At 43.9% G+C, this 18,157-nt stretch overlaps 1 protein-coding gene across 1 annotated transcript in view; it reads right to left on the reverse strand.

Moving 5' to 3' along the window:
* HDLBP (high density lipoprotein binding protein) overlaps window positions 1-18,157 on the reverse strand; it is a 173,142-nt gene that overhangs the window by 118,615 nt on the left and 36,370 nt on the right. Inside the window, exons 2-4 of the mRNA XM_085879608.1 lie at window positions 16,703-16,778; window positions 14,246-14,359; window positions 5,086-5,228 (exon numbers count right to left, since the gene is read on the reverse strand). Of these exons, the coding sequence (XP_085735734.1) occupies window positions 5,086-5,228; window positions 14,246-14,324 (222 nt within the window). The 5' untranslated portion in view covers window positions 14,325-14,359; window positions 16,703-16,778. The remainder of the gene's footprint in view (window positions 1-5,085; window positions 5,229-14,245; window positions 14,360-16,702; window positions 16,779-18,157) is intronic.

Below are 18,157 nucleotides of genomic sequence, written 5' to 3' on the forward strand. Positions count from 1 at the left end.
AGTTGCGGTGCATTGTTTGGGAATGTCAAAATCTCTGACCTTGATTTTGCAGATGATTCAGTCATCTTTGTGGAGCCTCTAGGTATCCTTCTGGGGCCCTCGAGATGCTGAATGAGGAGTCAGCGACTGGGATTACGGGTTTTCTGGGTCAACACTAAAGGCCCGGTCACACCTTGACGTTTTAGCCAACGTATGCTGATTTTTGAATATTTTTTCTAAAACGCTGGCACACGTTGAATACATTATGGGTAAGTTTTGATAACATTGAGAGCACGCTGAAAAACACTGCCATACGTCGTTGTACGCTGGCTTTAAACGTTGTACTTTTTGGTTGTTCTCAAATTTTTTCATGCTTGAAATTTCACGACGTATGCCGGCGTATGACTCACACGTTCCGCTACGCTGGCCACAAGTTGTATGCACGGTCTGCGATCGTTGACAGACGTCAACACATGCTACTTGTAAGTTAATCATAAGTTGAGACACGCCGAGGTAATGTTTAGCGTACTCGAAACTTATTTCTAACCTATGATTAACATGTTGTTGGCACGTTACGCTATCGTTGCCACACATCGACAGACGTTACTTTTAAGTTACTCATAGGCTGAAAGACGTCGGTATAATGGATCGTCCTTGCGTCAGTGTCCACGGCCACGGCCACGACACTTATTTGCAGCATTCTTCAAACTTTTCTTCGGCATGACGAGGATGTTCACACTTCGATGTCTAGCTTGGCTATGATTCCAATTGTCCATCGTCAGCGTCTATTTAAAATAGTCGAGTTTGAGCGTTTTAACACGTTCAGAAGAAACGTTTCAAATTTCCAAACCCCAGCGTCAAAAAAACAAAAAAAAAAAAACAAAGGCGAGTGACAGCAATTTAAATCGTTCATTGTAAACAATGAAAATAGCTGAGTGGTACCGTTTAAAAGTCGTTGAGTGTAAAAAAAATCCAATTGTTGAGCGCAAGCATCTACTTTCAATAGTGGAGATGCAGCCATTTAAATCGTTGAGTGGCAGCCTATGAATAGCAAACCCCACGTCACCGGCAAAGATAAACTGCCGCACGATATGGATAAGTTAGGCTATCGTTGGGCATAGTTTGTGAACGCCGGCTTCACGATAATTATTCGTTGGCATATCGTATCTATAAGTAATCAAAGCGCTCTATGCACATTATTAGTTCATTGTGCATTTGTCCAACCCGTTATGAATAGACCTAAATCGTAAAAACAAGCTATAGCTCATTGTTGAAAAAGCCCCATAAAAAATTAGCCGCGAAGAACTTCGAACAATGGTGAAAAGATGTCTCCTACCCGTGGACACGCGGACGCAAGGACGATCCATCATAACCCACACCCTCCCCCTCACACTCACCTACTACTGCCAACATGAACAAATTAGTACTAATACTAATACTAATACTGATACTGTTACTGCTGACATGGACATCGACTCAAAAACATTGTTGGGTTCCCCTTTTATGAGCAGCATTTTTATATACCAATTCCCAAAACCGCTGGGAACACGTCTTTATATGGCAGTTGTAAGCTAGAAACACGTTCATTTTTTTTTTTTGTCGACCGGAAGACGTCATTGGAATACGTCTACATACGTCGACGTGTGTTAGGACTACGTAAAGAATTGGTTCAAAGCACGTCAAACATAAGTTAGAAATAAGTTTCGCGTAAAAAAGACGTGTTTCGACTTATGAGTAGCTTATAAGTAGCATTTGTGGACGTGTGTAAAACTTATCCCCATCGCATGCGGAACGTGTGTCATACGCAGAGTACGTCCAAAAATTTTGAACATGTTTAAAATTTCTTGACGTACTCTACTTACTACGACGTATGATAGCGTACTTTAGCGTTCTACTCACGTATACCAAACTTACTCATACTGTATTTGACGTGCCCCAACGTTTTAGACACGTTTTTCTTATGTCGGCATACGCTGGCAAGATCGCCAAGGTGTGACCGCGATGTTGTCACTTCCATTGCTACGGCAGTTATGATTCAAATTGTTGTGCATCAGCCTTTTAATAGGCTACGTCACGACATCGTCGGCGATGCGTGCAACGTGCTATGCCTAAGTTAGACTATCGTTGGGCATCGGTTGTGTAGGCCGACAACAGGTTCAGCATTCGTTGGTATAAGTTATCTATAACACAACGAAACATTCTGTGTCCGTTACCAATGCGTTATACATAAGACCAAGTCGCTATGGATACGTCAGAATCTTTAAAAAAAAACATCAAAAGTTCAACGTAAGCCAGCGTTTTACATACATTTTAATACGTTGCCATCGCTGGCTAAAACGTCTAGGTGTGACCGGGCCTTAAGATCCAGGCTTTCAATGAGATCTTCGATGCTGCTCTCCTGTCTGTTCCTGATTGTGGGGCGAATGCTGAGGCCACGGAAAGATTCACTTACCTTGGCAGTGATAGTCATGTCTCTGCAGGCTGTGAGCCAGAGGTCAACAGACGTCTGGGTTGGGCCTGGGGAGTCATGGATTCAATGGATCATGGCATGTGGTGCTGCCGGTACCTGTGCAGGAGGACGAAAGTCTGAGTTTTCAGATCCTTGGTGCTCCCAGTCTTTCTCTATCGAGGTGAGACTTGAATTCTGACTTGGAATCTCAGGGATCTGAGATGGAGACTTAATTGCTTTGGTACCAGGTCTCTTCGGAGAATCCTTTGCTATTGCTGGTCGGAATTTGTGTCCCGACGACTTTGGGTCGGGTTGCTGAGAGAGGGACTCAAATGAGATTTGTGACCTGCACAGTCCGTGATTCAGCTGCAACTGTATAGACATGTGGCTCATTTTCCTGACGCTGATCCTTGCTCACCAGATTCTCTCAGCGAGGGAGCCTCGTGAGTGGAGGGGGCCAATGGGCCTACCATGTGCCTCGTGGTTGCAGCAGGTTGATCAGCATCTCAAGGAGATGGATATGGACCAGGCATCTGCCTGGGGGATGGCTAGAGCTAGACGGAGGCCCTTGGAGTCCCCGTGGAAAGTGGACACAGCGATGTGCTGCTGCGATACATGCTCCCATACCTGACACGGCCTGACGATGACATCCAAAGTTTGAGTTATGCAACCTCTTAATTTGGTTTGTTTGGGAAGTAGATGAAAGGGTTTGCAGACGGTTCTTTCAGACAAACAGGGTATGTTGGACTTTTGTCGGGTTGAAAAAACAAAACGAAAAACATTCCAACTGTTGGACCAACTCCTGATTATATCAATGCCTAAAAAGAAGGAAGAGGCTGCTGCATGCCTGTCTGAAGTATGAGAAATTATGTGGCAGAGGGTGGAATAATCAGCAAAGATAGGCAGGATTTTCCAGGAAATCAGAAAGATCATTGATGGAAGATGAGGAACAAGACTACTGCCCAAGACTGTCTTTGGGAGGGGGGGGGCAGCCTCGACTGGGAGAGGAGAAGACAGGATTCCGTGAAAAGCTACACGTTGAATACAGAAGTGGAGGCAATCAGTGATCATGAGACGAGTTTGCCTTGGATGCCGTAAGCAGAGAGTTTGGAGATCCAGGCGGGTGCCAGACTATCAAATGCTCAAGATATGTCCAGAGACATGATGTGTCATGTCTGAGATAGAGGGCTTCCATTCATTGTTGGGAGAATAGAAGCAGCATGTCCAAGTTAGAATGACCAGGTCTGAAACTGTTGGAGAAAAGGAAGGATTTCATGTTAACTGCGATGATAGATGACATGATCCTGCTTTTATTTGGTAACAAGCTAATAAGCCTGTGTTAAGAAGATACGTTTTTGCTCCATGTTTGGGTGTTGCAGTGATGTTGGTGAACTTACAGGCTGACAGAAAATGATTGAGTGAACATAGCAGAAAGAGAATAAGCAAGAGCAGTAGAGCAGGTTTTAGGACACTTGCACTGATGCTGGCTGGGCCTATCGCAGAATCACTCAATGTTTGCAGAACCTCTCCACCATCTCAAGTGGGAAAGACAGTAAGAAGAAGCAATTGGGTATGAGAGGGTAGGGTCAGTTGAGAGAGTGTGGGTTGGGTATACAAGATTTGGAAGCAAAAACAAAATTCAGGCATTCGGCATTCTCACGAGTCGAGTCAGCTATGACGCCATTTCAAGTGAGGGAAGGGATAGAGGGGGAGCATACACCAGAGACAGGCGTGACAAGATTCCATCAGGTTTTTAAAGGAGACAGGTTTGATACTTCAGCCTTGAGGTTTGCCAGATGATGTTTTCTGGCTTTCCTGAGAGTGGACACACACTTGGTCCTCGCTTTGTGTCATGATCGGAGGTTGGATTTGCCTTCTATGAAGAGAAGGCAAGTAAATTTAACTTGTTTTGATATTCCCTTCCTTTTCCATGATCCATCTCAGATTTGCCATGTGATCTCAACGAGCTCTTCCTCTTCTGAAACCTGCTTGTTCAATGGGAATTTCTCACTTAATGAAGTCTTCTATTCTGTGTTGAATGATCTTTAGTAATATCTTGCTGGCATGTGAAATCAAGACAATGGTTCGGTTATTTGAACATTCTCTTGCATTCCCATTCTTTGGAAATTGTATGTGGACTGACTGCTTTCATCTTTTAGGCCATACAATCCTCCGAGATGTGTGTTCAGGTAGTTGTTGAAACTATTCTTGCCTTCTACCCAACTACCTTGAAGAGCTCCATTAGAATTCTCTCGGCATCTGGTGCTTTTCCATTTCCCAGCTCTTTCAAGGCTCGACATACCTCACATTTTATAATTATTGGTTTTTACTCTTTCTAGAAGCTTGCCATCATATCACCATCTCATTTGTATGGAGTTCCTGTATAGTCCTTCCAGCTTTCTTTCACCCGTGCGTCTTCTGTCACATCTTTTGCTATTCCACTCTTTAGGACCCCAATCCTAAACCAAAACATTCATGCGATTTTTTGTTTTTTAAAGATCACAAAGAAGACGTTTTTCCCGCTCTGTTGTCACTTTCGATCTCTATGCATGCAAAAGTACAAACACACAAGTGACATGAGCACGTGAACAAATCAATATACGGCATTAGTATAAACGAAGCAAACCAAAATGCCAATGGTGCAGGAAAAGCCTTACCTGAGTGATGTTGGAAGAGCGCAGTGGACGAATCTTTCCCCAGACTCCCTGACGGGATGATGCATTTTCCACCAGAGCCCTTTCAGGCAGAGGAGGAAAGGCTTCAAAATAAGTGGGGATTTCAGTCTCTTCATTAAGAGCCACTGCAGGTAGAAAAAACAACAACAAAAAAATAAATAAATAAAAATGCATGCCAATCCAGATGAATGAAAAGCTTGCTTGAGGGAGAGACTCAAAATTGTATAAATAACTTTTCTTTTTCTTTACAAAATTGAGGCACATGGAAGAACAAATTTGAACTGACACTTGGGCAACAGTTGGACACGAAGCAAGGGAATGAAAACAGTAAAAGAGGAGAAAGAAAAGAGAGGAGAAAACAGAAACATGGTAAGAGGGTTGTGCTAAGTAGGATCAATAGGGGTTAAAAAATAAGTGGACAAGGGTGAAGGTTAACAAAATAATAGTGCACGGTCTGTTTGAAACCTTGGAGGGAAGAGTGGAATAGCACAGCCTCAGGAAGGCTGTTCCACAGACAAAGGAAGAAGAGTTGAAGTGTGTGGTGAGCCTGGATTTGGGGAGTTTAACTATGAGGAGGTGACTGGAAGAACACATGCATCCTGGAGTTGCTGCAGAGGGTCAGAGGACTGAGAAAGCGGGAAGTTAGACCCGGAGGAGAGGGAGTTGGACTGACCTGCAAGTACGGTGAAAGCAACAGCCCTTGTGCTAAAGGACTCAAGGGAGAGCCAAATAATGTTGAGAACTTTAAATTCCACAGAATCCAGAAGACATATATGAGGATATAGGCCAGGAGCAGGTCTGAGCTTTCATTCAGTTTCGTTCCATTGGAAGGGTGCGAATTAACTACGCTTGAATAAGTTTCAGAAACATTTTCTCATCAATACTAAAAGGGCACTCTTCAACGTTGCGACATCGTGAGATGTGCCTTCACCCATATCATTCCATTATACATACTTGTGCCAAGTTTGATTTAAATCCCTGAACCCAAATTAAAAATATTAAATAATTCAGCCTGCCAGATCATGCATCCAATCAGGTTGAAATTTAAAACGTATATTCTCCATGAATATTAGATCATAACTGTGAACTTTCACATTTATTGATAAAGCAGTTCAAGAGAATTTTTAAAAGATGTTCTTTCAATCCAAAATGTCTGCCAGACCATGTGACCTATTAATTATTTGTGAACACCCTGATATCCTCAAGGCTCGTCGGTGAAGTTTCCCCTCAATCTGTCAAGCCATTCTGGAGAAGGTTTTTAAAGGTTTATTCTTCAAAAAATAAAAATTAATACCTGCCAAACCATGTGACCTATACCAGTAAAGTTTTTCCTCAATCTGTTCAGCCGTTTCAGAGATTATTTTTTAAAAGATTTTTTTATGTTAAAAACAATACGGCTGCCGAACCACATGACCGATGGCATCAGCCCCCCCCCCCCCACCGCCCCCAACCCAATACAATTTAGCCTGAGATAACCCTTGAAAACTTTTCATACTGATCGGATAAAGCATTTGACCGATGCAATTATTACGTAGGAATGGGGATTATTACCAAAGGTAGGGGGTCAGGGGGAAGAGGAATGAAAGAGTGAAGGTGGACAGTGATTCTTGATTTTGGTAGTTTTACCAGAAGGGGGTTACTGGCAGACCTTGAGCGGACTGCGGAAATATTTAATTTCAGACAGAATAGGGGGGGCGAGGCCGGAGAGGAGACGGTAGAAGACAGAAAGACCACCGACCTGCCTGCAGTGATAGAGTGAGAGACCCAAAGACTCAGCTTCATCGCTGGAGATACCAATGATCCTAAATGCCTTGGTTTCCACAGCATGAAGCCAAGAAAGGTGAGGGGCATGAGCACCAGCCCAGAAGGGAGAGCAGTACTCCATCAGGCTGTGGACGAAAGCTTTGCATGTAGTCAGGAGCTCAGATGTGCCAAGGAAGGACTTTGCATGACGGAGGATTCCCAGTCGACGACTGGCTTTGGAGGGCAGCTTGGAAATGTAGCTTTCCCAGGAAAGATCATGGCAGACAGTGAGACCCAGAAGCTTGAATGAAAAGACTTCAAGAGAACTGTTGATGATGCTGATGGGGGTGTTTTCCAGATGGTCCTTTCAGAGAGACATTGTGAAAGTGTGAGATTTGTCAGGGTTGAAAGATATGTTCCACACGTTGGACCAGCTTGTGATTTTATCCAGATCTGCGGAGAGCGAAGAGGCTGCTGCTTGCCGATCTGATGGATGACAGATGGTACGGCAGAGGGTGGAGCCATCAGAAAAGAGATAAAGAGGATTTTCCAGAGTCAGAGAGATCATTGATGTAAACCAGAAAAAGAACAGGACCCAGAACACTGCCTTGAGGAACTCCAGCCAAGACAGGAAGAGGAATGAGAGATTTCCATGAAGGGCCACATGTTGGCTGCGACCGGAGATGAAGTCTGCGAGCCATGAGTAGAGATGTCCTTGGACACCATAGGAAGAGAGTTTGGTGAGCAGGGTAGGGTGCCGAACCGTTATGTCTAGGGAGATGACTGATTTCATGTCTGACATTGAGGATCTCCATCCATTGTTGGGAGAGCAGAAGCATGTCCAGGGTAGAGTGACCTGGTCTGAATTAAAATTGATGATCAGAAATGAAGCCATTGGAGAAGAGGAAGGAGTTAATGTCTGAAGCGATGATGTATTCCACAACCTTGCTGATGATTGGGAGAAGGCCGATTGGTCTGTCGTTGCAGGGATCTGTTTTTGCACCATTTTTGTGTGGAGTGGTCATGTTTTCTGATTTCTAAGCAGATGGCAGATGACCTTGAGTAAATGAGAGGGTAAATAGAAGAGAGAGAGGGTGAGCAAGAGCAGAAGAGCAGGCTTTGAGGACACGTGGGCTGATGCCGTCTGGACCAGTTGCAGAATCCGAGTCGAGGTTTGACAGCAAGCTCTCCACCTTGTCAGGAGAAAAGGACACAGAGTCCAGGAACAGCTGGGTGCATCTGGGTAAGGTGGGTACAGAAAGCGATGAGTTTGGCACACAAGATTTTGAAGCCAACACCGAGTTTAGGCACCCAGCCTTTTCATGTGCAGTGTCAGGTGTGCGGCCATTTGAGGTGTGAGAGGGGATGGAGTGGGAACATACACCAGAAACAGACTTGACTAGATGCCAACAGGGTTTGGAGGGGGGAGACAGGGTTGAGTGATCAGACACTTGATTGAAAAGATGTTGTTTTCTGGCTCTCCTGAGGGTAGACACACACTTGTTCCGAGCTTTGTGGAAGGAGCTGAGGTTGCCTTCAGTTGGATTAGCCATCCATGAAGCGAAAACAGGTTGTTTCAGGACAACTGCCTCGCCACAAGCTTCAGTGAACCATGGGCGGGAGGAAGGGTAGGACACCTGAAGATGAGAGGGGATAAATGTGTGCATGAGGGAAAGCAAGTTTCTTTGAAAGAATTCCCAGGACGAGTTGATGTTGGAGGAAGTAGAGATGGGAGACCAGTCTAGAGGTTTGATGGCTGCTTGAAGTCCCTGCCAGTCGGCCTGAGTGAAATGCCAGACTCGACGGTGCTGAGGTGGTTCTCTCTGAACAGCCAGAGAGATGTCTACTTTGATACGCATATGGTCAGATGAACCAATTGGAGTGGAGGAAGAACAGAAGATATTTTCAGTGAAATTGGTAAAAATCATATCCAGAGGAGATGGAGTAACGTTAGTTGAGATCCGGGTCGGGAAGTTGACAGATTGTGTCAGTCCCAAGTCACAAAAGTCTTTTGCTGAAGTGCCATGGCAGATGAGAGAGATACCCACACCCAACCAACTGGCATGATGACAAATGAAGTCACCATGTATGAGGAAGAGAGATTTGGGATGAGAGGATAAAAGTTAACCCATAGCGATTGTGTCACCCCTTACAGTGATACACTCACACACTTTTAATTTGAGTAAAATTACACATGCAATTCTGAGAACTCCTCACCCCCTCCTCCCCAACCCCCATTAAAAGGCCTCCTCCCCCACCAAGCCTCAATCTCCACCTCCACCTTCCATGTTTGTCCCATATTTGCTCTTCCCCCCACCCCTCCCCACTCCTCACTCTCCTATAGGTGGAGTCAGGCGTACTACACAACCAAGGGGGTGGAACTCGTACGAACGCATGCAGAGCTCCTTTTACAGTACAGCTATATTATGGTCGACTATTCCTATTTCACTTTGTTTGATGGCACTCTCTTATGCAGAAGCTTACAAGGCATTTTGCCAGACTGCGATTCAAATGAAAACAAATCACACAGCAGAAAGTGTGCAGGCCAGCTTCGCTTGTGAGGAAGTTTACCAAGTTGTCAACGAATGCAGTTTCATGGTTCATTTTTTCCAAGACGAACCACCTGAAATCAATATTGGTGAAGTCATTTGCTCATTTGATTTTCCATCAACCCCACGGCAAAAACACGTCTTCGCTCATTCATGGAGAATCTCATAACAGCCAATTTTGCCAATTCTCCGAAAGGCGAATCATGGGACAGTGCAGATACCGTGGTCTGAATGCACTTCCAAGGAATTCAATGATGGTGAAATCGGCCGCAGAAACATCAAAAGACAACCTCCCCGAATGACTGGACAGATTTTGGAGGGACAATGCCCATCCGTTGAACCAACGTATATGGCGTATAATGGTGCTTTATTCACCGAGAATGAGATGACTTATTGTTCCAGGCTTCAGTGCCCTGGGCCTCAGAAGTCAACAGACCAAATTTATCTGTGAAGAGCAGTACTCATTGCTTCCTATAACACCAGGAGTGCCCAGAGTTTCCCGGTCCAATTTTTGTGGGGGCCTAAAACACCTCTCAACACCCACTAAGGAATGGGGTCGGGGATCATTTAATACAGTATTAACTTTCACATCATTACAAAAGCATAGGCACGACAGAGCGATTAAAATAAATAAATAAATAAATAAATTAACACAACTTTTGTTGCCTATTTGTCAGGACATCATCCAAATCGTTTCGAAGGGTCAAAAACGAACGCCAAAGTCTGAGTTTACGGATGACCATCAGGCATTTGTCTAGTTCATCACAGCTGTGGAATTTGATGAACAGGTATAGTCACTGTGCGTCACGAGACTCTGTTGTCTATCTTGAAACTAGTTTAGCTGAACTCATAATTCACAAGCCCACCATTACCATTCCAGCTGAGCCTGGTGTTGGCTCAGTGGTTAGGGTGGCGGCTAGGGATCCTAGGGTCCTGAGCTCAAGCCCCGTCGGCCACTGAATTAATACACCAGGGGATTGACTCAGCCTGTCATCCTTCCGAAGTCGGCGAAATGAGTACCAGTTCCAGTGTGTGTACTGGTAGAGGGGCACTGCATCAGCGACACAGTCGCGCTTCAAGAAATGATAGCTACCCTGGCAGCTAAGCTGTCATACGACCACCACCACCACCCACCATTCCAGCTGGATTTTCAAAGAAGATCCCAACTATAATTGTTTGGGAGAATATCGATTTTGGACAGGAAACTCAAACTGGACATGGCACAATGCACCACACAAATGGTCTGGTGATTCAGCAGGTGGTGAATGCTCATGCAGATGGTTCCAAAATAGCATCTTTGAAGAAGGGAGACAGGCCGCTGAAATTTCTACCATCGAGTTCCATTGAGTATTATACTTGAAAGAGAAAAAAAAAAAAACATGGCCTGTTGAATCTTGGCATTGTACCAGAAGTTTTGTTGAAAAAAGAAAAGTATGAAGTGGTTGTGAAAAGTGTCATTCCCAATGAAATAGCATTAGTATGCTGCATACATGTCACTACCAAGCTCAACTTGATCCCAGGATGGACTGGGTTTCATACAATTCTTCAAGCAGACGATGTTCTACATAAGTCTGCCCTACATTATCTGTCCATCATTGAATCTTCACTGACTGATTTATCAACAATCATGATGAAATGTGTGGAGATGGCTCTCTCTCAAATTGAATCACATTGTCATTGTCTGTGACCAGGCTATAAAGGCAAAAGTCCAGGAGATTCTTTGGAGTGATGGCCAGTTATCTCATAAGGTAGTGGTTAGAATGGGTAAATTTCACACCTGCATGGCATTTCTCGCAGTGATTGGAAAACATTTTGCTGACACTGGGGTGCTGGATGTGATGATTGAAGCCCAGACAATTGCAGAAGGATCCATGGTGTCATCTCTGGCCACCACTACAATCGGCCATTCTGGTGTCAGAAGCTTCTGTACGAGTCTTCACCTCGAGGCAACACAAATTCCTTGATTCTTTATCGAATGATGAAGAGAGCCGCATCATAGCAATGATGCAAGAAATGCACACGTCATTTGGAAACACCGCATTCAATGATGAGGATGCCGACGTAATAAACTGATCAGTTGTTTAGTGGCTGTCTGCCTCATAACCAAAAGTACTATTTATGGTGCTGGGATTGACACTTTTGACACGATACATCAAAAATGAAGCAGATAATGATTCTTTGGATAAATTGCAATACTCGAGGCATGATTGTTCCCTCAGTAAATGGCAGTCGACTTTCTTGCTTCCTCTTTGAAAACGCTGTCCTGAGAGCTCTTGGCAAACACAGTGTCAACTGTCCGACTTGTCTAGTATTGAAGAAACGAGTACATGGAAAAGGCTGAAAATGGAGAAAAGTCACTTCTCAAAGCCATACTTATTTCCTGAAGTACCTGGTGACAATAACTCCAAGAGAACCATTATTGATTAGAAGATCTTGATACTTCATTTGACAGATGTTCATAGCAGGTTGTTTTGATACATCCATACTTACTTATCTACCATGATTTGTTAGGAATCTGTGATGTGTTGAAAACGAGGGTGGTTGCAATTATTTATGCAAAATCCCTGCATTTCAGTTATGATAATTATTTCAATAAAGCAAGGGCAACCTTAGTATTTTGAATTTTGAAAGTATGTTGGCAAGTCTTAAAGATCACCAATGTACGAGTACAATAGCCAATGTATGAGTGGTTTTGGAGATAGGAGTCCTTAAAAACAGACAAATTGCCAAAAAGGTTTTTTTTGGACCTTGGTGGCAAACTTCAAAACCCAAAAATACCATGTTGGACAGATCTCATAGAGAACTTTTTAGCGATTTCTTGCTCCTTTTTCACGTGCTGCACACGGCCTAACAAGGCACTAGCCCATATGGAAGAGCAGTACTCCATTGAACTATGGGATAAAGGTCATGTAGGCTGTGAGCAGTTCTTATTTTTCAAGGATACTTGGAATGGCATAGGATGCCCAGTCTGAGGGTGGTTTTGGAGGTCGTATTTGCGATATGGTCAGCTCAGGAGAGGTCATTGCAGATGTGGCTTAAAAGGTCAAGGGACTGAACCCTTTCCATTGGCCGGCCATGGAAATAGATAAGTGGGTTCATTTCATGATTCTTCAGAGTGACAGTGAGAATGAAGATTATATAGGAGTGAAGGACAAATTCCATCAATCAGACCAGCATCTAATCAATTCCAGATTAGCAGAGAGCGATGCTGCTGCTGACTGCCCCCATCAGTAGAATGGGTTACTTGCTGTATGACATAATGTGGAATAGACAGCTAAAAGGAAGAGTGGGTTTTCTAATGTATCGGAGAGGTCATTTGCATAGATGAGGAAAAGACTGGGCTTAAGATGCTGCCTTGGTGAGAGGAGAGACAGGAGAGGGTTCCAGTAGCTCAGCAACGGGTTCACTACGCAAGTGGAGGAAGTGAGAAATCCAAGACTGAAGGTGGCCTTGTAAGACATGCATGCACGTGCACACCTTGGCAAGCATTACAGGATGCCAGACTGTAGAATGCTGTTCAAAACATCATTCATTGACATGCATGAGGCAGTGCAGTGATTATAGTTGAGAAAGACAAAGTGATCAGTCTCAAAGTTAATTTATGAAAGAATGGAATTCTGCCAGATTACCAGGAGAGGCACTGTAACCACCGTTTCAGGAAATGAAAACAAGCAATTTTTTTTTCATACACAAACTGATATTTTATGGCTCCAATGAGTCCCATCACTCAATATTTTGATGGTAGTGGAAAGTGGAATTAAAAAAAGACCAACAACAACAAACCCGAAGTCTGCAGTATCATATGTTTACAAAAGATATTCAGCGAAAAGAGGAGAATGTAAACTTTATTAAGAGCTCTGATCATGGTAAAGAATTTAAACACTTCCTTGAAAGCAAAACTACCAATTTTTTGTGTACTTGACAGCTTCAACCAATGCAGCTGGTTTTTATAAAATATACAGCACACGTCAATGGACATTCGGGAAGGGTGGGAAGCATGAAATAAACAAACAAACAAATCCTTGGATGCTATCGACATATATGGAAGATGGCAGAATGTTTACCCTATAGAGCCATCTTGTACAATATGTTGATGGCCTCTAATCAATGTGGTATACAGGGTGATCCACAATCAACTCTCTATTTTAAATATAAAAATATTCCATTGTTATTGTAGGTGGAGGATAATCTTTTGGTGGTTGAAAGTTTGTTTATTGCCATCAATATTATTTTGTTCTTTGCTTTCAGATCAATCCATTGTGGCTGAAAGATCAACTGTTGCTCAAGGAATGCAAATTGCTGCACACAATGAGGTATGGCAATCTGTCATTGCAGTTCAGCAAGAAGTGGGAAGATTTGTCACTTTGGATCCAAAAATGATTAAAAGCAGTCACCAAAAGCATAAAACGACTGGTTCAGTCAAGGATGTAAGCAGATCAGGAGGACACCGACATTGAGATCATCAGAAAACATTAATGAATGAAAATGTTGTCGAATGGTTGGAAAAACAAACAAACCAAAAAAAAAGCGTTGAGAACACAGGAGCTCAGTTTGAAATTTGATATTAACAAAATAAAACTGCAATACTTGGCCTTTCAGGAAAAAGTCCTCAATGCTCTAAAGCGTGAAAAGTCTGCGGGACCGGACTATATACTGTTCATCCAAGATACGTGAAAGACAGCTAACCTGTTTGTAGAACCTCGACAGATGATTTTCTCACATTTTAATGCATCTTGAATAGTTTTAAAACATGGAGAAATTTGCAAGAGGACATCTGAGCATACATGTAAGAATCTTCAAAGACAAATTTATCTAAACATTTACTGACAATTTTCACAAGAACAACTTACCTTTGCTAACGATACCTTGGTTTCCCAGGCCTCCATTCTGTTCAAAAGTTTCGGTTGCAAGCACTGCGTCCGAAGTCATGGTCAATTTCCAGATGAAAAGTCGACAGTACACCACTGAACCAGATTCACCACCAAAAACAATTAGTCAAACAATACAAACAGCTTGCAAAGTAATAATATTTCAAGATTGTCTTGATAGTCAGCCACACAGCACAACCAGAGCCACGAATGTGCGGCCACGCAGCAAGACAGCCATGAGTGAATCTGCACAAGAGCCACGAGTGTGCAGCCACATGACAGCAACAACACAGCGACTCCACCACCACCACACTGCACGACAGCAATGAGCCACACAGCACCACGAGCACGTTGCATCATAAGCGCACGGCCATGCCACAAACACATCACAGTTACATTGTTGTGGATTTGGAAGTTTACTGCACTCAACATACAGGTCCTATAGATCAGTTATATCGGTAAGTACATGTTGCCAGTTAGGGTCTTGACCCTAGTCTAATGGGTAATTAAATGTTCCTGCACTGTGGAGCTATTTTAATAGTCAGGTTTTCTTTTCATTTATTTTTACACCACCGACATCAACACCAGCGTCGTTTTCCCCACACTCTGCTCAACGCCATTATCTACGTGTGTTCGATCACGTACGGGGGCGGAGATTTCCATCACCTCAGATCAAGACACCGCCCTGAAGGGCAGGGGCGTGCGCCTTGTCCAACCAGGAACCTCATCACCTCAGATCGAGACTCTGCCCAGAAGGGCAGGGGCGTGATCCTTGTCCAACCAGGAAGCTCAGCACCTCAGGCTGGCTCCGCCTTAGCCAGATAGAGTGTTCGGCCCCGGCCAATCGGGAGGCCACGACGAATCGTCCGAGAATGGACCATCCAATGAGGCGGCGAGTGGCAAAAAAGGAGGTCTCTCGAGCCTGAGCACAAAAGGAGGTTTTCTGGCAGGAAGTGAGCATCTGCGCGCAAGGTGGTTGAGTGCGAAAGCGATCTGGCAGGAAGGGAGCATCTGCGCGCAAGGTGGTGGAGTGCAAAAGCATCTGCGCACAGAGTGGTCGGGGCAACGGAGGGTCTTCTCCTGCCAGCTTTCGCCCTGCCAATTTTGTTAGCCTGGAGCCCGGTCGTGAGGGCGTCTGGATCGTGCTGGTGGTCCAGTTCTGCCGTGAGGACCTGGTCCTTGAAGACCGCAAGAGGCAGAAAGGTCAAACAGACTCACCTCCAGCTCGACTGTCCTCTGGCCTGGAGGTCCGAATAAAGACCATTGTGGTCCGATTCTTTGGGTGTGTGCGTATGTGTTTGTGGCGCTTGTCCATTAAGTAGCCATTGTTAAGTGCTTTTTGGTTGTACATACGTGCATTTCTTTTAATCGGTTTAACTCTACTCTTGCGTGCTTCCCTCGTTCCCCAATTATTATTGTAAATAAACATTTTACCACATTACATTACATTTATAAAGTAAATAAACACATCAATTACCCCATTTGTGAAATGTATCCGCTCATTCGTGTCCTTTCCTCCATTGGCTTAGTGTGCTGAGTGTTGGAAAATTAGCCAGGTTGTTGCCGCTGTAACGGGACATTTGGACCGACGGACCTCGGCGATAAACCGCTCGGATCGCACACGGTTAGAGTACGCCAAGCGGCTCGTTCCGTACGGGTGCCGTCGAGGGTGTGGGGACTCGGTAAATTGCCACTTGGAAATCTAGGTATTTTGAAAATTGGCGAATAACCCTGTACCACGTGGCAGAAATATTGACACTTCATGGTCCGATAAGGGACCCGCACTTTTCCAGAGTTTTCCGAAAAGGTACGATCTAAATTCCGGGTGATCGGTGGAGTCGACTCTGCAGCTCCATCTAGCGGTCGTGCTCGCAGCCGATACCCGGTCCCGCAACAATATCAATGCTGCGTGTATTGGATCGCAATTTTGCAATGCGGTATATTGTAGGCCTGGAGAATTCAAACAAACTAACAGCCGACTGTAAGCTTTAGCATAGTCTGAGCCTCTCCTTTTATTGAAAACATTACCCAACACACAAAACAAAAAACGGGGTTAAGATAATGGGTCACTGTTGTACCCCTTCCCCCCCCCCACCCCCAACAAATTCTTGCGAATGTATCCATATTGTCCACCCTTTGCATTCTCCCTTACCACTCATCGTTACCTGCATCCCTTGTTTGTCCATCTCAGTTGACTTTCTCCCTCCTCCTGGCTATTCTCCTTGTTGTGTTGTGTCTCGATTTGCTCTGTCATAGCTCTTCCACGAGCTTAGAGCAAGCATTATTTAAAATAAAATAAAAAGCAAAAGTTGTTTTGATATTAAAAAGTATTTAAAATTTTAATATATAAAAAAAAATACCCTTCCCATGTTCTTTTCTTAAGACTACATGGGGGTCAGTGTTGTATGAACTCTGTAATGTCCAGGATGTTGTACTTACAAAATGGTTACTGTTGCCAGAAGGTCCGTCCTGCTCAGAGCTACCTTAACGGCTTCAGGATGTCGGTCAGTGGGCCCTGGAATAAATATAAAGAAAATAACTTCAGTGACTACCATCTGCACATTTATCATAATACAATGAGTATTTGCAGTGATAGCCCTTTAGCCTTGGTGGTGGCATTATGTCAACTGAGCCAAAATTGTCTGTCCTTCAAAGAGCCTAAAATAAAACAAACTAGATATGTGTGGGATTTTCACTTTCCAAATGCAGCTGCACTGATCATGCAAACACACAAGAAACTTTGGTGCAGGATGAGGCCATTTGGCCGAACACGACTGGACGATATCAACCCCAGAACCATTACCAATCCATCACCCGAGCAAGGCCAATGGAAAGTGGTTGCAGAAGCATATGAATATTTATGCACACCACGAGAGGTAGACATTAAAAAAAAAAAACACACACACACACACACACACACACACACACACACACACACACACACACACACACACACACACACACACACACACACACACACACACACACACACACACACACACACACACACACACACACACACACACACACGTCATTTTGCAGAGATACATTGTGAAAATTACACTGGATGACAAACACCCACTCCCTGTAAAAGTGTAATACCCACTCCCTCTGGTAGGGGTCAATGAAGCCCTTGCACTATGCCACGTGGACAGTGCAAAATTGCAAATATCCACAGCAGACTTGTAATAGCCTCTCAAACCACTAATGGGCAGCACAAAGAAATACACATTTACATAGAGATTTTGTATCGCTCCCCCCACCCCACCCCCTCCGAACCCCCGAGACTACTATTTTTGTTAATTTTTTTAACACCTAAAACCCTCCTGGGGACACTCCAAGAACAACCACAAAATTTCAACTCATTCTGTCCTGTGGTTTGGAAGTCTATACAAGTCAAACAAACAATCTTAAAAATCAAATTACATATGGAACGATGAAATATCAGAACGAATGGATGAACATCAAACAGTTAATAAACGCTTAACTGGCCATTAGGATACAAAGGTCAAGAAGAACTTCGTCAATATACCACATGTTAAAAACAAAAAGTTCCAGAAGCCAACAGTGTACCAGTACTTTTACAATGTTTGTCAGTTTGAACCCCCCTGGTCCCACCCAACTCAGCTCCCACCCACAAATCATCTCCTGCAGGTTAAAGGACAGAAAAAAAATTGGGTTGGTGGACAGATTTTAAATTGTTGTTAAATAGTAGATTTCTCAGGCAAATTATTCAGACCATTAATTTCCATCCAATGCATTCATATACATATACGAGTAGTACCTCAACTGGAATGGTGAGGTTGAACCCCTGCACCACACCAGCACTTGCTGTAGAGGTCTTGGGAAAACAGGGCAGCCAAACATACATCCTCCCCATTAGCTGTTAATAAA

Source organism: Eptatretus burgeri, chromosome 4 (assembly GCF_056783735.1).
Source record: "Eptatretus burgeri isolate ZD-2024b chromosome 4, Ebu_testis_v1, whole genome shotgun sequence".
Taxonomy (NCBI): domain Eukaryota; kingdom Metazoa; phylum Chordata; class Myxini; order Myxiniformes; family Myxinidae; genus Eptatretus; species Eptatretus burgeri.